At 45.3% G+C, this 13,059-nt stretch overlaps 1 protein-coding gene across 2 annotated transcripts; it reads left to right on the top strand.

Annotated features, from left to right (window-relative positions):
- The first annotated feature begins 3,657 nt into the window (after positions 1 to 3,657).
- Positions 3,658 to 9,030, top strand: LOC100834244 (magnesium/proton exchanger 1). 2 transcript variants are annotated; one of them, XM_010239157.2, is made up of 10 exons: positions 3,658 to 3,784; positions 4,592 to 4,902; positions 5,719 to 6,125; positions 6,202 to 6,377; positions 6,474 to 6,592; positions 6,711 to 6,859; positions 7,253 to 7,377; positions 7,945 to 8,161; positions 8,255 to 8,384; positions 8,490 to 9,030. In XM_010239157.2, exons 3-10 carry the CDS (start codon positions 5,765 to 5,767, stop codon positions 8,785 to 8,787), a joined length of 1,575 nt encoding a protein of 524 aa, XP_010237459.1. In that variant the 5' UTR covers positions 3,658 to 3,784; positions 4,592 to 4,902; positions 5,719 to 5,764; the 3' UTR covers positions 8,788 to 9,030. The 2 variants fall into 2 exon arrangements, with proteins under 2 accessions (XP_010237459.1, XP_024310575.1); XM_024454807.1 differs by lacking the exon at positions 4,592 to 4,902 and having other exon boundaries at positions 3,684 to 3,784.
- Positions 9,031 to 13,059: the final 4,029 nt, after the last annotated feature.

A 13,059-nucleotide genomic window follows, 5' to 3' on the forward strand; every position in this document is an offset into this window, starting at 1 on the left:
ACGAAGAGGGCGTCGTCGTGTGGGAAGCGTATTCTCTTAGCATCTTCTTCGGTGAAGGAAATGGTTACACTCCCCCACTTGGGTGGTGGTGTTGGGGTGAAGGTTCTAATGACGTTAACTTCGCCCGCGTACTCCTTGCGTTGCCTCTTTGACCCTCGGCCTGTGGCGGAGCCCCCGAGTATCACCCCGACATGGTGAGCGGGTTCTTGAAACGGGAAGTTCTCTTTCTTGGGCGCAGGGTCGGCAAGGAGGACGTTGGTGGGGCGCGAAGCCTCGGGCTCCTTCTCATCCCTACGTCGGGCTTGCATTCGTGCTTGGAACTCTTCACGAGCTGCGATGAGTGTATCAGACTCTTCGGTGCTATGGCTCGCCGAGTTGTGGATAAGGCATCTTCCGGCACCTCCCTTGGCGGTGCGAGGAGGCTTCTTGGGCTGCCAAGTCTTTTGGGACGAGGTTTGCCCTTCGACAGCGAAGATCTTTCGGGTTTGATCGCCGGGCGCCTTTTTCCCCCGCCTCCTCTTCCTCTTGGAAGATGGTACGGATGCCTGGGGCGGATCTGATGAGGGAGTCCCTTCGGGCGTGCCGCGTGGCGTGTCCTTCTTGGTGATGTCTTCATCTTTGCCCCAAGCATATTCTTGCAAGATTCGATAGAGCTCCTCGGTCGTCTTTGGAGGGTTGCGACTTACAGCGCGATTCACTTCTCCTTGGTGAAGGCCTTGCATGCAAGCGTCGATCACGATCGTTGACGGCGGGTTGGCGATTTGGCTTGAAGCTCGTTTCCGTGTACGCTGGGATCTCGTTCTCCGCGGGGCACATCTTGAAGCCGAGCTTGGTTGCCACCTTGTTCGGCCCTGGCGGGGGGAGCAAGGGGCGCTTGCGGGGCGCTTGCAAAGCGAGGTTGGTTCGGAGCGTGTGCGACTTGGAGAGTGCCATGCGGCGGAAGTCCCCAATATGGGTGGTACCAAGGAGCTCCATGGGCGATCGCGGCGAGCGCTAATGGAGGTAGTCCCGGGTTGAGGGGTCGTAAGCCGGGACTCCTTGGTTTTCCGGCGCGGATCTTCCTGATGCCACATTGTTTCCCCTTGTAGGTTCCGAGGGCAAGGTTACCACCGGTTGCAAGGGAGCTGGCGCAAAGCCCATCGAACGAGGCATACCGAGTTCTGCGTCCCTTGCGGGGGCGGTAATCGCAAGTAGCTCGCCAATCCTTGCCACCACGTTGGTGAGGACCGAAGGACCGCCTACGACGGCTCCGAGTGCTTCGGCTCCTTCGGGGACGGCCAGGAGCGGGGGTGCGGCCACGACTTCCGTCGTAGCGCCCATGCTTGCGGCGACGTCCGGATTGGTGAGAATTTCTCCTTCCTCGGGAGTCCCTGAGGCGTTTGCTTTCTTCGTTTGTAACCGTGTAGATTTCGCGGGAAGTTGGGCACCCGATCCAGTAGGCTTCGTCGGTGCCATCAAATCTTCAATTGCGGCGAGGGTTCCCCACGGTCGGCGCCACTGTTGTTGTTCTAGAAAACAACAGGAGTACGAGGTGCCAATGCTCGATGGCTCAAGTGCGAGAATAGTATGTAGGGTGTGTACGCCGGCCTTATAGCGAAGGTCGCCGTACACTTGGACAAGTTTGACACGTCGATATTTTTTGAATAGGTTCGATCGACCCTGCGGGCACGACTTAGTCCTATGTTAGGAGAGGCTTCGAGGGGGTCATTAGCCGGGTGTTTGGCCCGAACTCGTCTTCCCAAATCACTTATGGCGAGAGATCTCTAGGGGCCGCCTCGGACTTGGGCCGAACTTGTCTTCCCAAGTAGCGAGGTTGGGATACCCTCGAGACTCTAACCCGATCCCTCTACTTCGAGTCGAGGTCGTACTAGACGGCCCGGAACCTCGAAACTAGGCTTCCCAAGTCGCGTCTCCGAGGTCGAGTCGAGACTAAGCTCGACCCAAGCACTCGAGAGCGGGCTCCTTAGGTTGCTGTAGCCCTCTTCCCTTTGATCTTATTCCAATGGAGAGTGAACGATACATGCCCCCATGGGGGGGTATTTATAGCCTAGGGGTTCATGACAAAAAACCATGGCTACCCTTGAGGGAGAGGGAAAGTGAAGGCAAAGTGGTAAACTCCTTCCTACATCTTTTCTTGGCCCCTACTCAAGCTCCCTTCTGCTTTGACCATGGCATGACATGCTTGACTTGTTGACTCCTTTGATCGGCGCCTAGTTGGCAATTTAACCGGTCTTTGGAATTTGTTGACTTGGTCGTCGCCACGTAGAATTATGGCCCGGTCATGTAAGCATTTTATTATATTACAACATTATCCATTCCTGTGTGTCTTGTAATCAGTATTACCTGATCAAAATGATCAATATTACAACAGTTTTTTAGGCAAAATGGTAGGCAAAATGCAACTATATATTTTTCGCTTTGAATCAGCAGGGTCGACATTGTGTACGCCTTCTGCTAATATCCAAGCACATGAAGTTAATTTCTTGGATATATAAAACACCGGCCACATATGCACACTCTTGAGCTGATGAGTGACTAGTTCAAATTAGACGTTTAATTAATTAATTAATCCTGACTTTAAGTAAGTGCACCGCCCAGGTCGATCGATAGCCCACACATGTAATATATAGGAATATATATAGGATCTTCCTGACGCTACCACCTCTGACCTGTATGTCTCTGGAGGAGGAAAACAAACCCTACCTCTTTTGGTCTCAATGGCCTACGAACTATACTAAAGAACAAACAACATCTTTGACTAGAGTTTATTAATTAAGATTGATAATGACATGTTTATAGGCGAAGCGTCCCCTTCATAACAATTGATCACCTATTTTCTCTGCTCATTCAAGTGGCCAAATTTTCTGCTCGTGATATAAATCGTATACACCCCCAAAAGGCAAAGAGTATATGAAATATGAAAGGCAGATTACGAAGCGTCGCCTTCATTACAATTGATCGTCTATTTTCTCTGCTCATTCAAGTGGCCGACAATTTTCTGCTCGTGATTTAAATCGTCTACACCTTTGCTTGCCGAAAAAGGTAAAGAGCATATGAAACTGAAAAGGACAACAGAGTTTACTCAAGCCAACGGACTGCAGGGAGAGGATCTCAATTCTTCCCTCAGATTAGACACTATCTTTTTTCTTTTTTGAAATTCGAGATGGCCCAAACAGTAATATGGCCCTGCAAAGTTGGGCCGGGCCACATGCGCAGAAATGTCAACACTTCGAACATTTTCAAATGCGTCAACTGCACGACAGTTTTGGATTTTTGACTTGTACGGAGTAGCGATTTATCGTTAATTTTTTTCTTCGTATGAGCCGATTCTGTGATTTGACAGCGTAAAATAACCGGTCACGATTGCCACACGACCACAGCGGATGCAGACTTTTCATGCTATATAAAATAAAACAAAGCATGTGATGCAGACGCTGCTCCACGTGCCAATACTTAACGTATGGAGTATTTCACATCTGAGAGAGACAAATCTTTGACGAGATAGCGACACCTAATCACAAATTAACATGAGGGTTAATTTTGTCGACCGAATTGTTGAATAAAATGACAGACTTACCACTTAGAGCAAGCCCAGCAGCTCTCTTGTCCTTTTTCATACCCATTTTAGGGAAGAAAATACAAAAACGGAGCTCCAGATCGGCTTCCTCCATTCAACCCCTCCTTTTCCCCCCTTCTCCCCTGCAGACCGGGGCGGTGGAGGCCTCCCCTATCCATGTCAGGGAACAACCGCTCGCTCCCTCCGCACCACCACGCGCGTTGGCAGGTACGTCCCCCGCACGTTTTTTTGGTTCGGATTGATACCAAATCGAGCTCGGGATTGGGATTGGAAGGTCGTCAAGGAGCCGCCGGGGAGCTGCGCGCTCGAGCTGCCGATGGGGACGAGATAACGAGGCCGGAGAAGGCGGCGCCAGCGGCGTAGACTGGGCCCTGGGGGCGGGCGTCAAAGAGGCGTCGGGGGCCTGCGCGGCCAGCCCGCCGCTCGTGTTGCAAGGAGGAGGGATTGGGAGGGGTGAGATGCTCGATTCCATTCATGGTTGCTTCTACTCATGCTTAGAAGTCTGGGCGTTGCTTCTGCTCGTGCTGAGAAAGAAGATGATGGGAGCTGTTGTTGCTCGTGAAATATTTAACTAAATTGCTCTCAATTCTAAGAGTTTATGATTATATTTTGCTCCAATTTAGCTAGTTGTGCAAGGAGTCGATGAAATTGCTGCTCGTGTCCTACTTGTGTTGAATAAATTTGTTGGTACTGTCATATGTCTATATCTCTGTCCTTTTGTTTTTGTCTGAGATTTTGGTAATGGAAAATCAAAGTTATAATGGTTAAAATAGAGAATAAATGAGATATTTTAGGAAAACTGTTGGAGTTGGGCAATTTTGAGGAGAGAATATTTTAAGAAAAGTCTCTCTTTTTGAAATATATGGGAATTTTTTAACAGGATTGTCGATCGGGTAAGCAAGAGACGTTCACCAAATAAAATCAAGTGGCGTACGGTTTTCCTACATTATCTTCCATATCGATAGGCCATAAAAGCATCCCAAGACTCACTCATGTTACACGTGTGACAAGTAGGTACTCTGCCATTGCTCTCTCTGAAGAAAGAAACAGAACCAAATCAAGGTCCAGGGACGTGGATCTGCCACTGCCATTGCTCTTGGGGAGCCCCCAGATTTTGATTGGAGTCTAGTCTACCCATTAATCTCGTACATTTCCCATCGCTAAATTTTCATCAAAAAGGCTTTAGCTTATTTGTGGGAAGCGAGACTCCAAAATCCAAGCAGAAGAGGAAGAATCCAAGCAAGGGTGTCACGCGCACACGTCACCGCGTAGCGGGGCCCCACATCGCCGCCGCCGCCGCTACTGCCTCTTCTTCCTCCACCCAGGTAACCCACCAATCCCCTCTATCTCCGCCCCTTTCTCTGCTTCACCAGGGGAAATTATTTTCTCTTTCCGTTCCAAGAAGTCGGGAAAGATCTCTCATCTTGCCCCTGGATCTCAAAGTCGACTTCTTTTTTCCCCCGCTCGAATTTGTTAGTTCCATCCTGCCCCAGATCCCCGGAGGAGCTGAAAGCCTGCAGCCACCTGTACAATGGAGAGAGTGGATTACAGAGACACAGAGTACCTGTCTTTTTAGCGAGTGGGTGGCAAATGAGTGTTCCCCTTTCTGTTTGGGTCTTTTGGGTTTAGTGTTGTTAATTCGCAGATGTTGCTTTAGTGAAAAAAATGTTCTTGTTGGGATTAACTAACTCCTTTATTTGATTAGTATATTCACCAATTTCAAAACCGTCTCTCGCTGCGCCATGGCCCATGGATCACGATTTAGTGAAAAGAAGCTCCTTTCTGTGCTGCTTTACCTCTTCCCCTGATAATTATACTGTAAATACTGTTTGGAAGAAGACCTCAATTTCCCATGGTGTGAGGAATTGCCAATTTTGCTTTACAGGCTTACTGAACTGTTTGCTAGCTTGCCAGACCACTCCTGTGGAAATTTGTACCCCTTCCTCATCAAAAGGCTCTTTTAATCTTGTCAAGTTTTCGTTGTTAACTTGCTTAGCTGGGTCCTTAAATCCATTATGTATGTGGGCATGGGTTAGAACTTAGAAATATACATTACCGAACTAAGTGTCCTGCTTCCTGAGCATTTTCATGATAGTAGTAATAATGTTGGAATGTGACATTTGGAATTTCCTTTGTAACAGGAACCAGAAATAAATCATATAGTTTTCATCTCATGGTACTCTTGTGATGGCCAACATTTCAATGGGAAGTAATGCTCCTTCATGCAATGCTTACCTGCTCTTCTATGCTGAAAAAATGCTTCCAAATGGTGTTCGTGCTTTCGCTTATACTGTTGCCCTTGGGTACTGTTTTATTGGTTTATCTGCGATCACTGCCCGGTTCTTCAAGTCTATGGAGAGCATCACAAACCACTCTCGAGAGGTAGTCACAATTGATCCACACACGAATACTCCGATCGTGAAGCATGAAAAGGTTTGGAACTACACTATAGCGGACATTGCTCTGCTTGCTTTTGGTACCAGCTTTCCCCAGATCTCTCTGGCAACAATCGATGCAATCCGTAATCTGGGTCAACTGACGGCTGGAGGTATAAATAACTCATTGGTGCTGATCTTTTTCCAAAGTCATATTTAAATGTATCTAGTTTGTTATTTCTGATGTAGGTCTAGGTCCGGGTACACTTGTCGGTTCTGCTGCATTTGATCTGTTCCCGATCCATGCCGTTTGTGTAATCATGCCAAGGGCGGGCTCTATGAAAAAGATTTCTGATTTAGGTGTTTGGTTAGTTGAGTTGTTTTGGTCATTCTGGGCTTACATTTGGCTTTATATTATATTAGAGGTAAGTCATATTTTCTTATTCTGCTATTTAACCGTAATTACTAAGTAGAATTGGTCGTAATGAGCACTTTGTACCATTGCTTTGTACTGTGTACAGGTATGGACGCCTAATGTGATTACCCTCTGGGAGGCCTTATTAACAGTCTTGCAGTATGGATTACTTCTGGTTCATGCATATGCGCAGGATAAGCGGTGGCCATATGTGTCAATCCCTTTGTATGGTTCTAGTCCCTGAATATCTTTTCTCTCATCTAATTTTTCATATGGTCAGTTGGTCATGAAGAACTTAATGATACAATTTTCTGATGTTTGTAATTTGATTTGCTGCAACCAGAGTAAGAGGTGAGAGACCTGAAGATTGGGTTCCTGCAGAGGATACTTCAGTTGATCACGACAAAAACTGTGGTGAAAGTAGTGAGATACTCCCTAGAGAGAATGAGGATATCGTTGATATATTCTCCATGCATTCTTATAATAATACAGGTATACAGTTTCTGAATTTTAGGTACTGTTGCCCCTAATGAACCTAAATTCTTAGTATGTAACCATGAAGAATGCAGTCTACACACATTTGTATACTACAATACATAATTAAGTTCCTATCATTAAATACATCGTTCCAGCTTTCATCTGATATTCTGCTTCTATTTCAAACTTCATTGGTGAACTACAACTCTAGCAGCAATGTGATATTTTGGGATTACACTAATTTATCTCTACTGAAAAATACATTTTTTCTTCACAGGGGATATTTGAAACGATACTTCTTGTCTATAAGCTGTTCACAGCTAAAAAATATTTTAATAATAGTTTCTAACTTAAATTTAAAGGGTTGGTTCGCGAAAAAAAAAAACTAATTTTTTGGAACATCTGCAGGGTATCATCATGTTCCAGAAAAGGATATAGAAGAATCATCAAAAACGACTCTTGTAGTGAAGAACACACAAGAGGATACTTGCTGGCTTTCCATTTGGCGGCAACAGTTTGTTGATGCTCTAATGGTAATTTAATTTACTGTCATTCTTTATGCCATAGTTTGTAAATGTTGCTCCTTGTTTATGTTTAGCTTAAATCTTTGTGTCAAAATACTCAGTTCAGGTATTGGATCAATGTAGCTGAACTCATGCCATTTGTTTTCCTGACCAATGGGCACATAACAATCCACATAGATCGAGAAGCATGTTCTAGAATTTTGGCTGTTTACCATTTATAAGATTATTGTTTGAATCCCCGCAAAAAAAAATATTATTGTTTGATACCCATTTAGTTAAACTATACATACACCATTGGGATGACTTTGTCTACTTTCCATACTGAAGTTATTTGCACAGACTCCTTCTCCGGTGTCCTCTGCTAGTTATGATTTACCTCTATTAATTATGTTTGTTTTAATAGTATCCAATGCATACCTACTCATTGGTCTTATCTTGACAGTTTTATATTTTCTGTATTCACTAACATTAACACCTACACCATACTCATTTTCAGTCTTCGCAGTACACTTGAAAAAAAGTCCAATTTGCTATTAGAACATCGGGCATATTAAGTGATTTTGTTAATATATGCAGTTGGAGAGTCCTGAGCAAAGAAAGATGGATTCCATCTGCCTGAGATTCATCATAATATTTTGGAACTCAATCATTGCTCCTTGGAAATTATTGTTTGCTTTCGTGCCCCCATATCAAATCGCACATGGTTGGATCGCCTTTATCTGCTCCCTGATCTTCATAAGTGGTATTGCCTATGGTGTTACCAAGATTACAGATCAGATAAGCTGTGTCACAGGTTGGAAGATGTTCTTGCATAAGTTTGTTTTGCATCTGTGCACAGAACTGTAACTGCATGCATGCTGATGCGAAAATCCACTTTTCTTTGTAGGAGTAAACCTATATGTTATAGCATTCACAGCACTGGCTGCTGGAACCTCGTGGCCGGATCTGGTCGCTAGCAAGATAGCTGCTGAGCGTCAAGTCACCGCAGATTCTGCAATTGCCAACATCACTTGCAGGTTCATGTCTACATACATCCTCTTGAACCAGTTGTTTGCCTTCACCTATTGTTGTCAATTCCTCAAACCAGAGCCGAGTGAACTGATAAATTTTCATGGTTGCAGCAATTCGGTGAACATATATGTTGGCATTGGTGTTCCGTGGTTGATTGACACAGTTTACAACTACTTTGTCTACCAAGAACCACTGTACATAGATAATGCTGCTGGTCTCAGCTTCTCCCTTCTGGTCTTCTTCGCAACATCGTTTGGATGTATCACGGTGTTGGTTCTTCGCCGAATTGTACTTGGTGCAGAGCTTGGGGGCCCTAGGCTGTGGGCGTGGGTGACATCAACCTACTTCATGGTCCTTTGGGTTGTTTTTGTTGTACTCTCTTCTTTAAGAGTTTCTGGAGTAATATAGATTGCAATACAAAGAAAATAGCCGGTTCTTCTTCAAAAGAAGAAAAACAGTCTTTACATGGGAAACACACATGCTAGCTACAGTTAGCATCATCCAATCTGCATTGTAGATACATTCTTCTGTATTGTTATTTATTTAAGTTGGAAATCGCTGTGCTGTATACTTGTATAGATACAATTGAAGTGTTTGCACCAAAACAGATTGGAGTACATATAATTACTGGAGCCTGGAACAACATCTTGATGTTCTCTATGTCAAAGGTAACTCTGCAGTTGTACAATCTATTCTTGCAATTCAAAGGACCCAAAGAATTTATGTCTACTTTTTGTGTACTTATAACAAAGTCTTTCACAACTGCTAGCCTGAACTGTAAATTTTTGGGATATATCCCATTTGATATCGTGAGTAAGAGTGGAAAACTAAAACCGCCCCTAATATAACAGACGTGAGTGTTTGGCACTGGCACAACAGTGAAGGGCTCGAGCTGCTGCAGGGATTGGTCTCCAAATTTCTAATCAGCACAAGAGTAGCCTTATCTGGGGAAATGTAGCAAACATTTCCCAAAGCTCCTATGGACATGATTTGTTTCTCTCCAATACCTTAAGAGGGACTCGATTTGATAGGGCTCGAGCAGCTAGCAAGTTTTCTTTCTGTTCGGGCAACATGCTCCCTCCGTCCCATATTAATGACTCAAATTTGCCTAAATATATATGGATGTATTTATGTTTAAAAAATGTCTAGATATATGTAATAGAAAGTCAGTTAATGTGGGAAGGAGTGAGTAGTATTTAAGCTCTGGCAGTGAAGCAGAGATTGTAAACTCCTCACTTATAACTAACAAGGTCACGATGTTAATTGGGATGATTTTCCAGGGTCATTCGAAGGAACTGACCTTCTGTTTCTATCACCCACTCCTTGGCCGTTTGAAGCTGATAGATTCTTGGTTTACACCATGCATTAGTAAGCCTTTCTATTATTAAAGACATATACAGAGTTGTCCTGTAAAGCTTTTTGGTAATTAACACATAGTTGCACGAGAATGAACCCTGGAAAATCATCCAAATGCTTTAAGAGGTAGTACTACTTTGAGAGATTTCAAAGAATTTCAGGAAGCTTAATTATGTGCATGATCAATCATAGGAAGAACAAACACGTTATAATCAGACATTACAAGATTGCTAAGACCCCGTAGATCCACAGCTGGCCAAACTGTAAAAACCCAACGGCTCTTCGGTTTCGACATAGGCGAACGTCCGGTCCATGGAGCCCAGGAAATCTTGTACAACCTGATCACCATGGTCCTTGTACAAGACACACTTTTCGCCCAAGACAGTGTGATACGCTCGTTTCTGCGTCAAAACATAGTCACCGGGAGCAAAGTGCGGCAGCGCGAGCTCCCGCCTCAGCTAGCGATCCTCCTGCCGTAGCCTATCGGTCTCCAGAATGTACTTCATGCTCCACCGTCCGCCCTCCAAAACCCACACAGTTACCGAGTCGTCGTCGGGCCCACGACGAGGACGGCCACCGCCAGGCTCCCGTGCACCTTTGTCAGGCAGCAGCTCATGCTGGTTAAGGCCGAGAGCCTCGCCGGTGCACGGGTTAGCGACGGTGATGGCGCCTCGGGTTTCGTGTCGTCGCAGAGGCAGACTAGCCCGTTGCAGGTGCCGACAATGTCCATGGCCTTGTTGTGAATAATTAGGTAATTTCGATGACTATTTAATCCAAAAAAATAATGTGCAAAACATGTAGCATGTTATATCATGCAAACTAGACAAATTAAATAGCAACGCACAGCAATAAAACTCATCTAATTTTACGGCACGAAATAATAGAATTACTAATCAAAAACATCAAGAAAAAGCAGATTACGTACGGTGCTGTACTCTTTTCTTGTGTTTGTTTGTTGAGGTCGGTGACGAGTCCGGCGGCGGCGATGTTCACGCCGGCAGCAGCAGCAGCCTTGACTACCTCCTGAGCAGTGGCCAGCGCCTGCGCTTGCGCCTATGCAGTAGCAGTTGTCTGGACTTGGAGTTGGGCAGCCTGCTGCTGCTGAACTAGAGCGGCAGCCTGGGCCGCGGGATCTCCGAGGTCGTCGGCCATTGGTGATGAAGATGCCAACGAAACAGGAACGTGAAGAAGCGAGCAGTTGCGTGAGAACACTCTCCAAAAACCTTATCGACCATCTCCCGGGCAGGATCTCGAAGGTCGGAATTCTGGAGGCCTGCTCTCCCGGCGGTCTGTGCACACAGTCGACGGGATGGAGTAGCAGTTGGCGGCGAATAGTGAGATTGGATCGTGGGCGTGACGACTAGGGTTGTGGCGTGGTACGCCCGGAGGCCGCAGTCGTCTTATTATATAGGCACGCAGGCGGATTTCAGTTCGGTTTAGGAAACCAAAACCGACTCCGCAATTATCGGGATTTGTTATGCGTCCGCAACGGATTCCGACTGCCAAAAAGATAAGCACGACCCTCGAACTCGATCCACGAAACGCGGCGAGACGAGGAGGAGGAGGAGCGCTAGGGATTTTCCTTGCTCAAGAGGTGAGAACCAACATACCTTATATATTGGTCCAACTCTTCCTAAACTAGTAAGTTAGGACTATTCTCACTTTCTCATCCCACTTCATGAATGGGCTTTTGAAATTTTACAGGAATTAATTTCAGATTGGGCCCTGTGCCTAACCCAAAATTCCAACACTTTGTACGTTGAGCCGTGCGGAAGTCTATCTTCTTCGTCCGCCATAGCTCCTTGCTGCGGCCGTGCCCCGGCACCGGCGGCGGCAACCGGAGGTCGTCGAGGACGTACGTGAAGCCGTCGCTGGTGACGGCGGTGTCACGCCATTGCCGGCACACGAGGCGTTTCCGGCGCCGGGCGTTGGGCGTGAGGCGCAGCAGGATCTCCACGAAGACGTCCGTGGGGAAGTCCCAACGGCTGCTACCACCTTCGTCTATGGTGTCAAGTGATAGATAGATCTCCTGGCAGATCGAGCTGCTGCTGCTACGTTAATTTGTTGGGTCGTAATTTGTACTACTACGTAGTATACGTGAGTTTGGGGCTGTGCGTACGTGTTTGCATGGGACTTGCCGATCAAGTTTGCTGCATATGATTCCTCGTAGGCCACGGTTACGCTAGGCAGGCTCTCAGAACTCGATTAATATTTCTTACTTTCAGGAAAAATATCTTTATAGGGAGGAATTGACCTTTTTGGCTTTTATTAGGGAACATTTTTTTATGGAATAAAGTAGTTTTAAGACATGTAATTAATTTTGTTTCCTGGCATGATCGAGGATGACAACTTTTTTTTTGAGCGAAATCGAGGAGGACAACTGAACGACATGGCCATTCAACATCCAGTTGTCGAGAGAGATTAGGCTGGTCATAGTGGAAGTAACAAAAGTGTAATATAAGTGCCAACTAAGCAAATTTGATGATGTGGCATGTTATTAATGAGGAGAGAGAGATTTGTAGTAACTAGATATGTTACTATAACATCACACAAAACAAAGCAAGATGAGTTTATAACCTAATAAATGACACAATGCATGACACCACATATATGTTACTACCCACTATGGAGGTAGTAACTTAGAATAGTAATAAAGACATGTTACTATTCTATGTTACCATGCACTATGACCAGCCTTAAGGGTGAGTTTGGCATTACGGTGTATTACAATAATCCAGCATTTTTAGCCAGCTTATCCCTATTTTTATTTTTATTATGTTTGGCTAACCAATTTTTGACTACTTTCGTGCGTATTTTTTCACAACAATTTATAAAATAATTCCAACACATCTAAAATAATTCCAACACATCGTAGGCCCACAATGCCAAACTGAGCCTAAAAAGGACGGAAGATGGGCTCGGCCCCGCTGAGACCGGGAGCCCAGATGGGCCAAATGTGACTGCTGAGGAGAATTAGGTTAGTGTGGCAATCACATGTTGTAAAATACAAGTCGTCCGTGACAAATCGGCACTAGTATAGATTCCATAGCATTATTATTATCCAGTTTTGACAGTTGAGGACGTGAACAGATCTAGAAATAAATTTATCCAATGCACCACTTTATCATGGGCTACTAAGCTATCCCATGATGTTTCATGTTGGGCCAAACCCGATGCATTGCCCCATTTTATTAGTATAAGCACTGTTCAAAAAAAAGATACGGAGTACGTTTGGACACTCATTCATGAGCCTCACGGCCGGGCAGGCCATTGGGCTTCGCGTACGCTCGTTGACAAGTTGGGCCGTTCAATGTTTTTTATATG

The sequence above is a fragment of the Brachypodium distachyon genome, chromosome 4 (assembly GCF_000005505.3).
Source record: "Brachypodium distachyon strain Bd21 chromosome 4, Brachypodium_distachyon_v3.0, whole genome shotgun sequence".
Classification (NCBI taxonomy): domain Eukaryota; kingdom Viridiplantae; phylum Streptophyta; class Magnoliopsida; order Poales; family Poaceae; genus Brachypodium; species Brachypodium distachyon.

Coding starts and splice junctions, on each gene's coding strand:
- LOC100834244 (XM_010239157.2), top strand. CDS start 5,765: ATGGCCAACATTTCAATGGGAAGTAATGCTCCTTCATGCAATGCTTAC. Junction 6,378..6,473: donor GGCTTTATATTATATTAGAG/GTAAGTCATATT, acceptor TACTGTGTACAG/GTATGGACGCCTAATGTGAT. Junction 8,162..8,254: donor TCAGATAAGCTGTGTCACAG/GTTGGAAGATGT, acceptor TTTTCTTTGTAG/GAGTAAACCTATATGTTATA.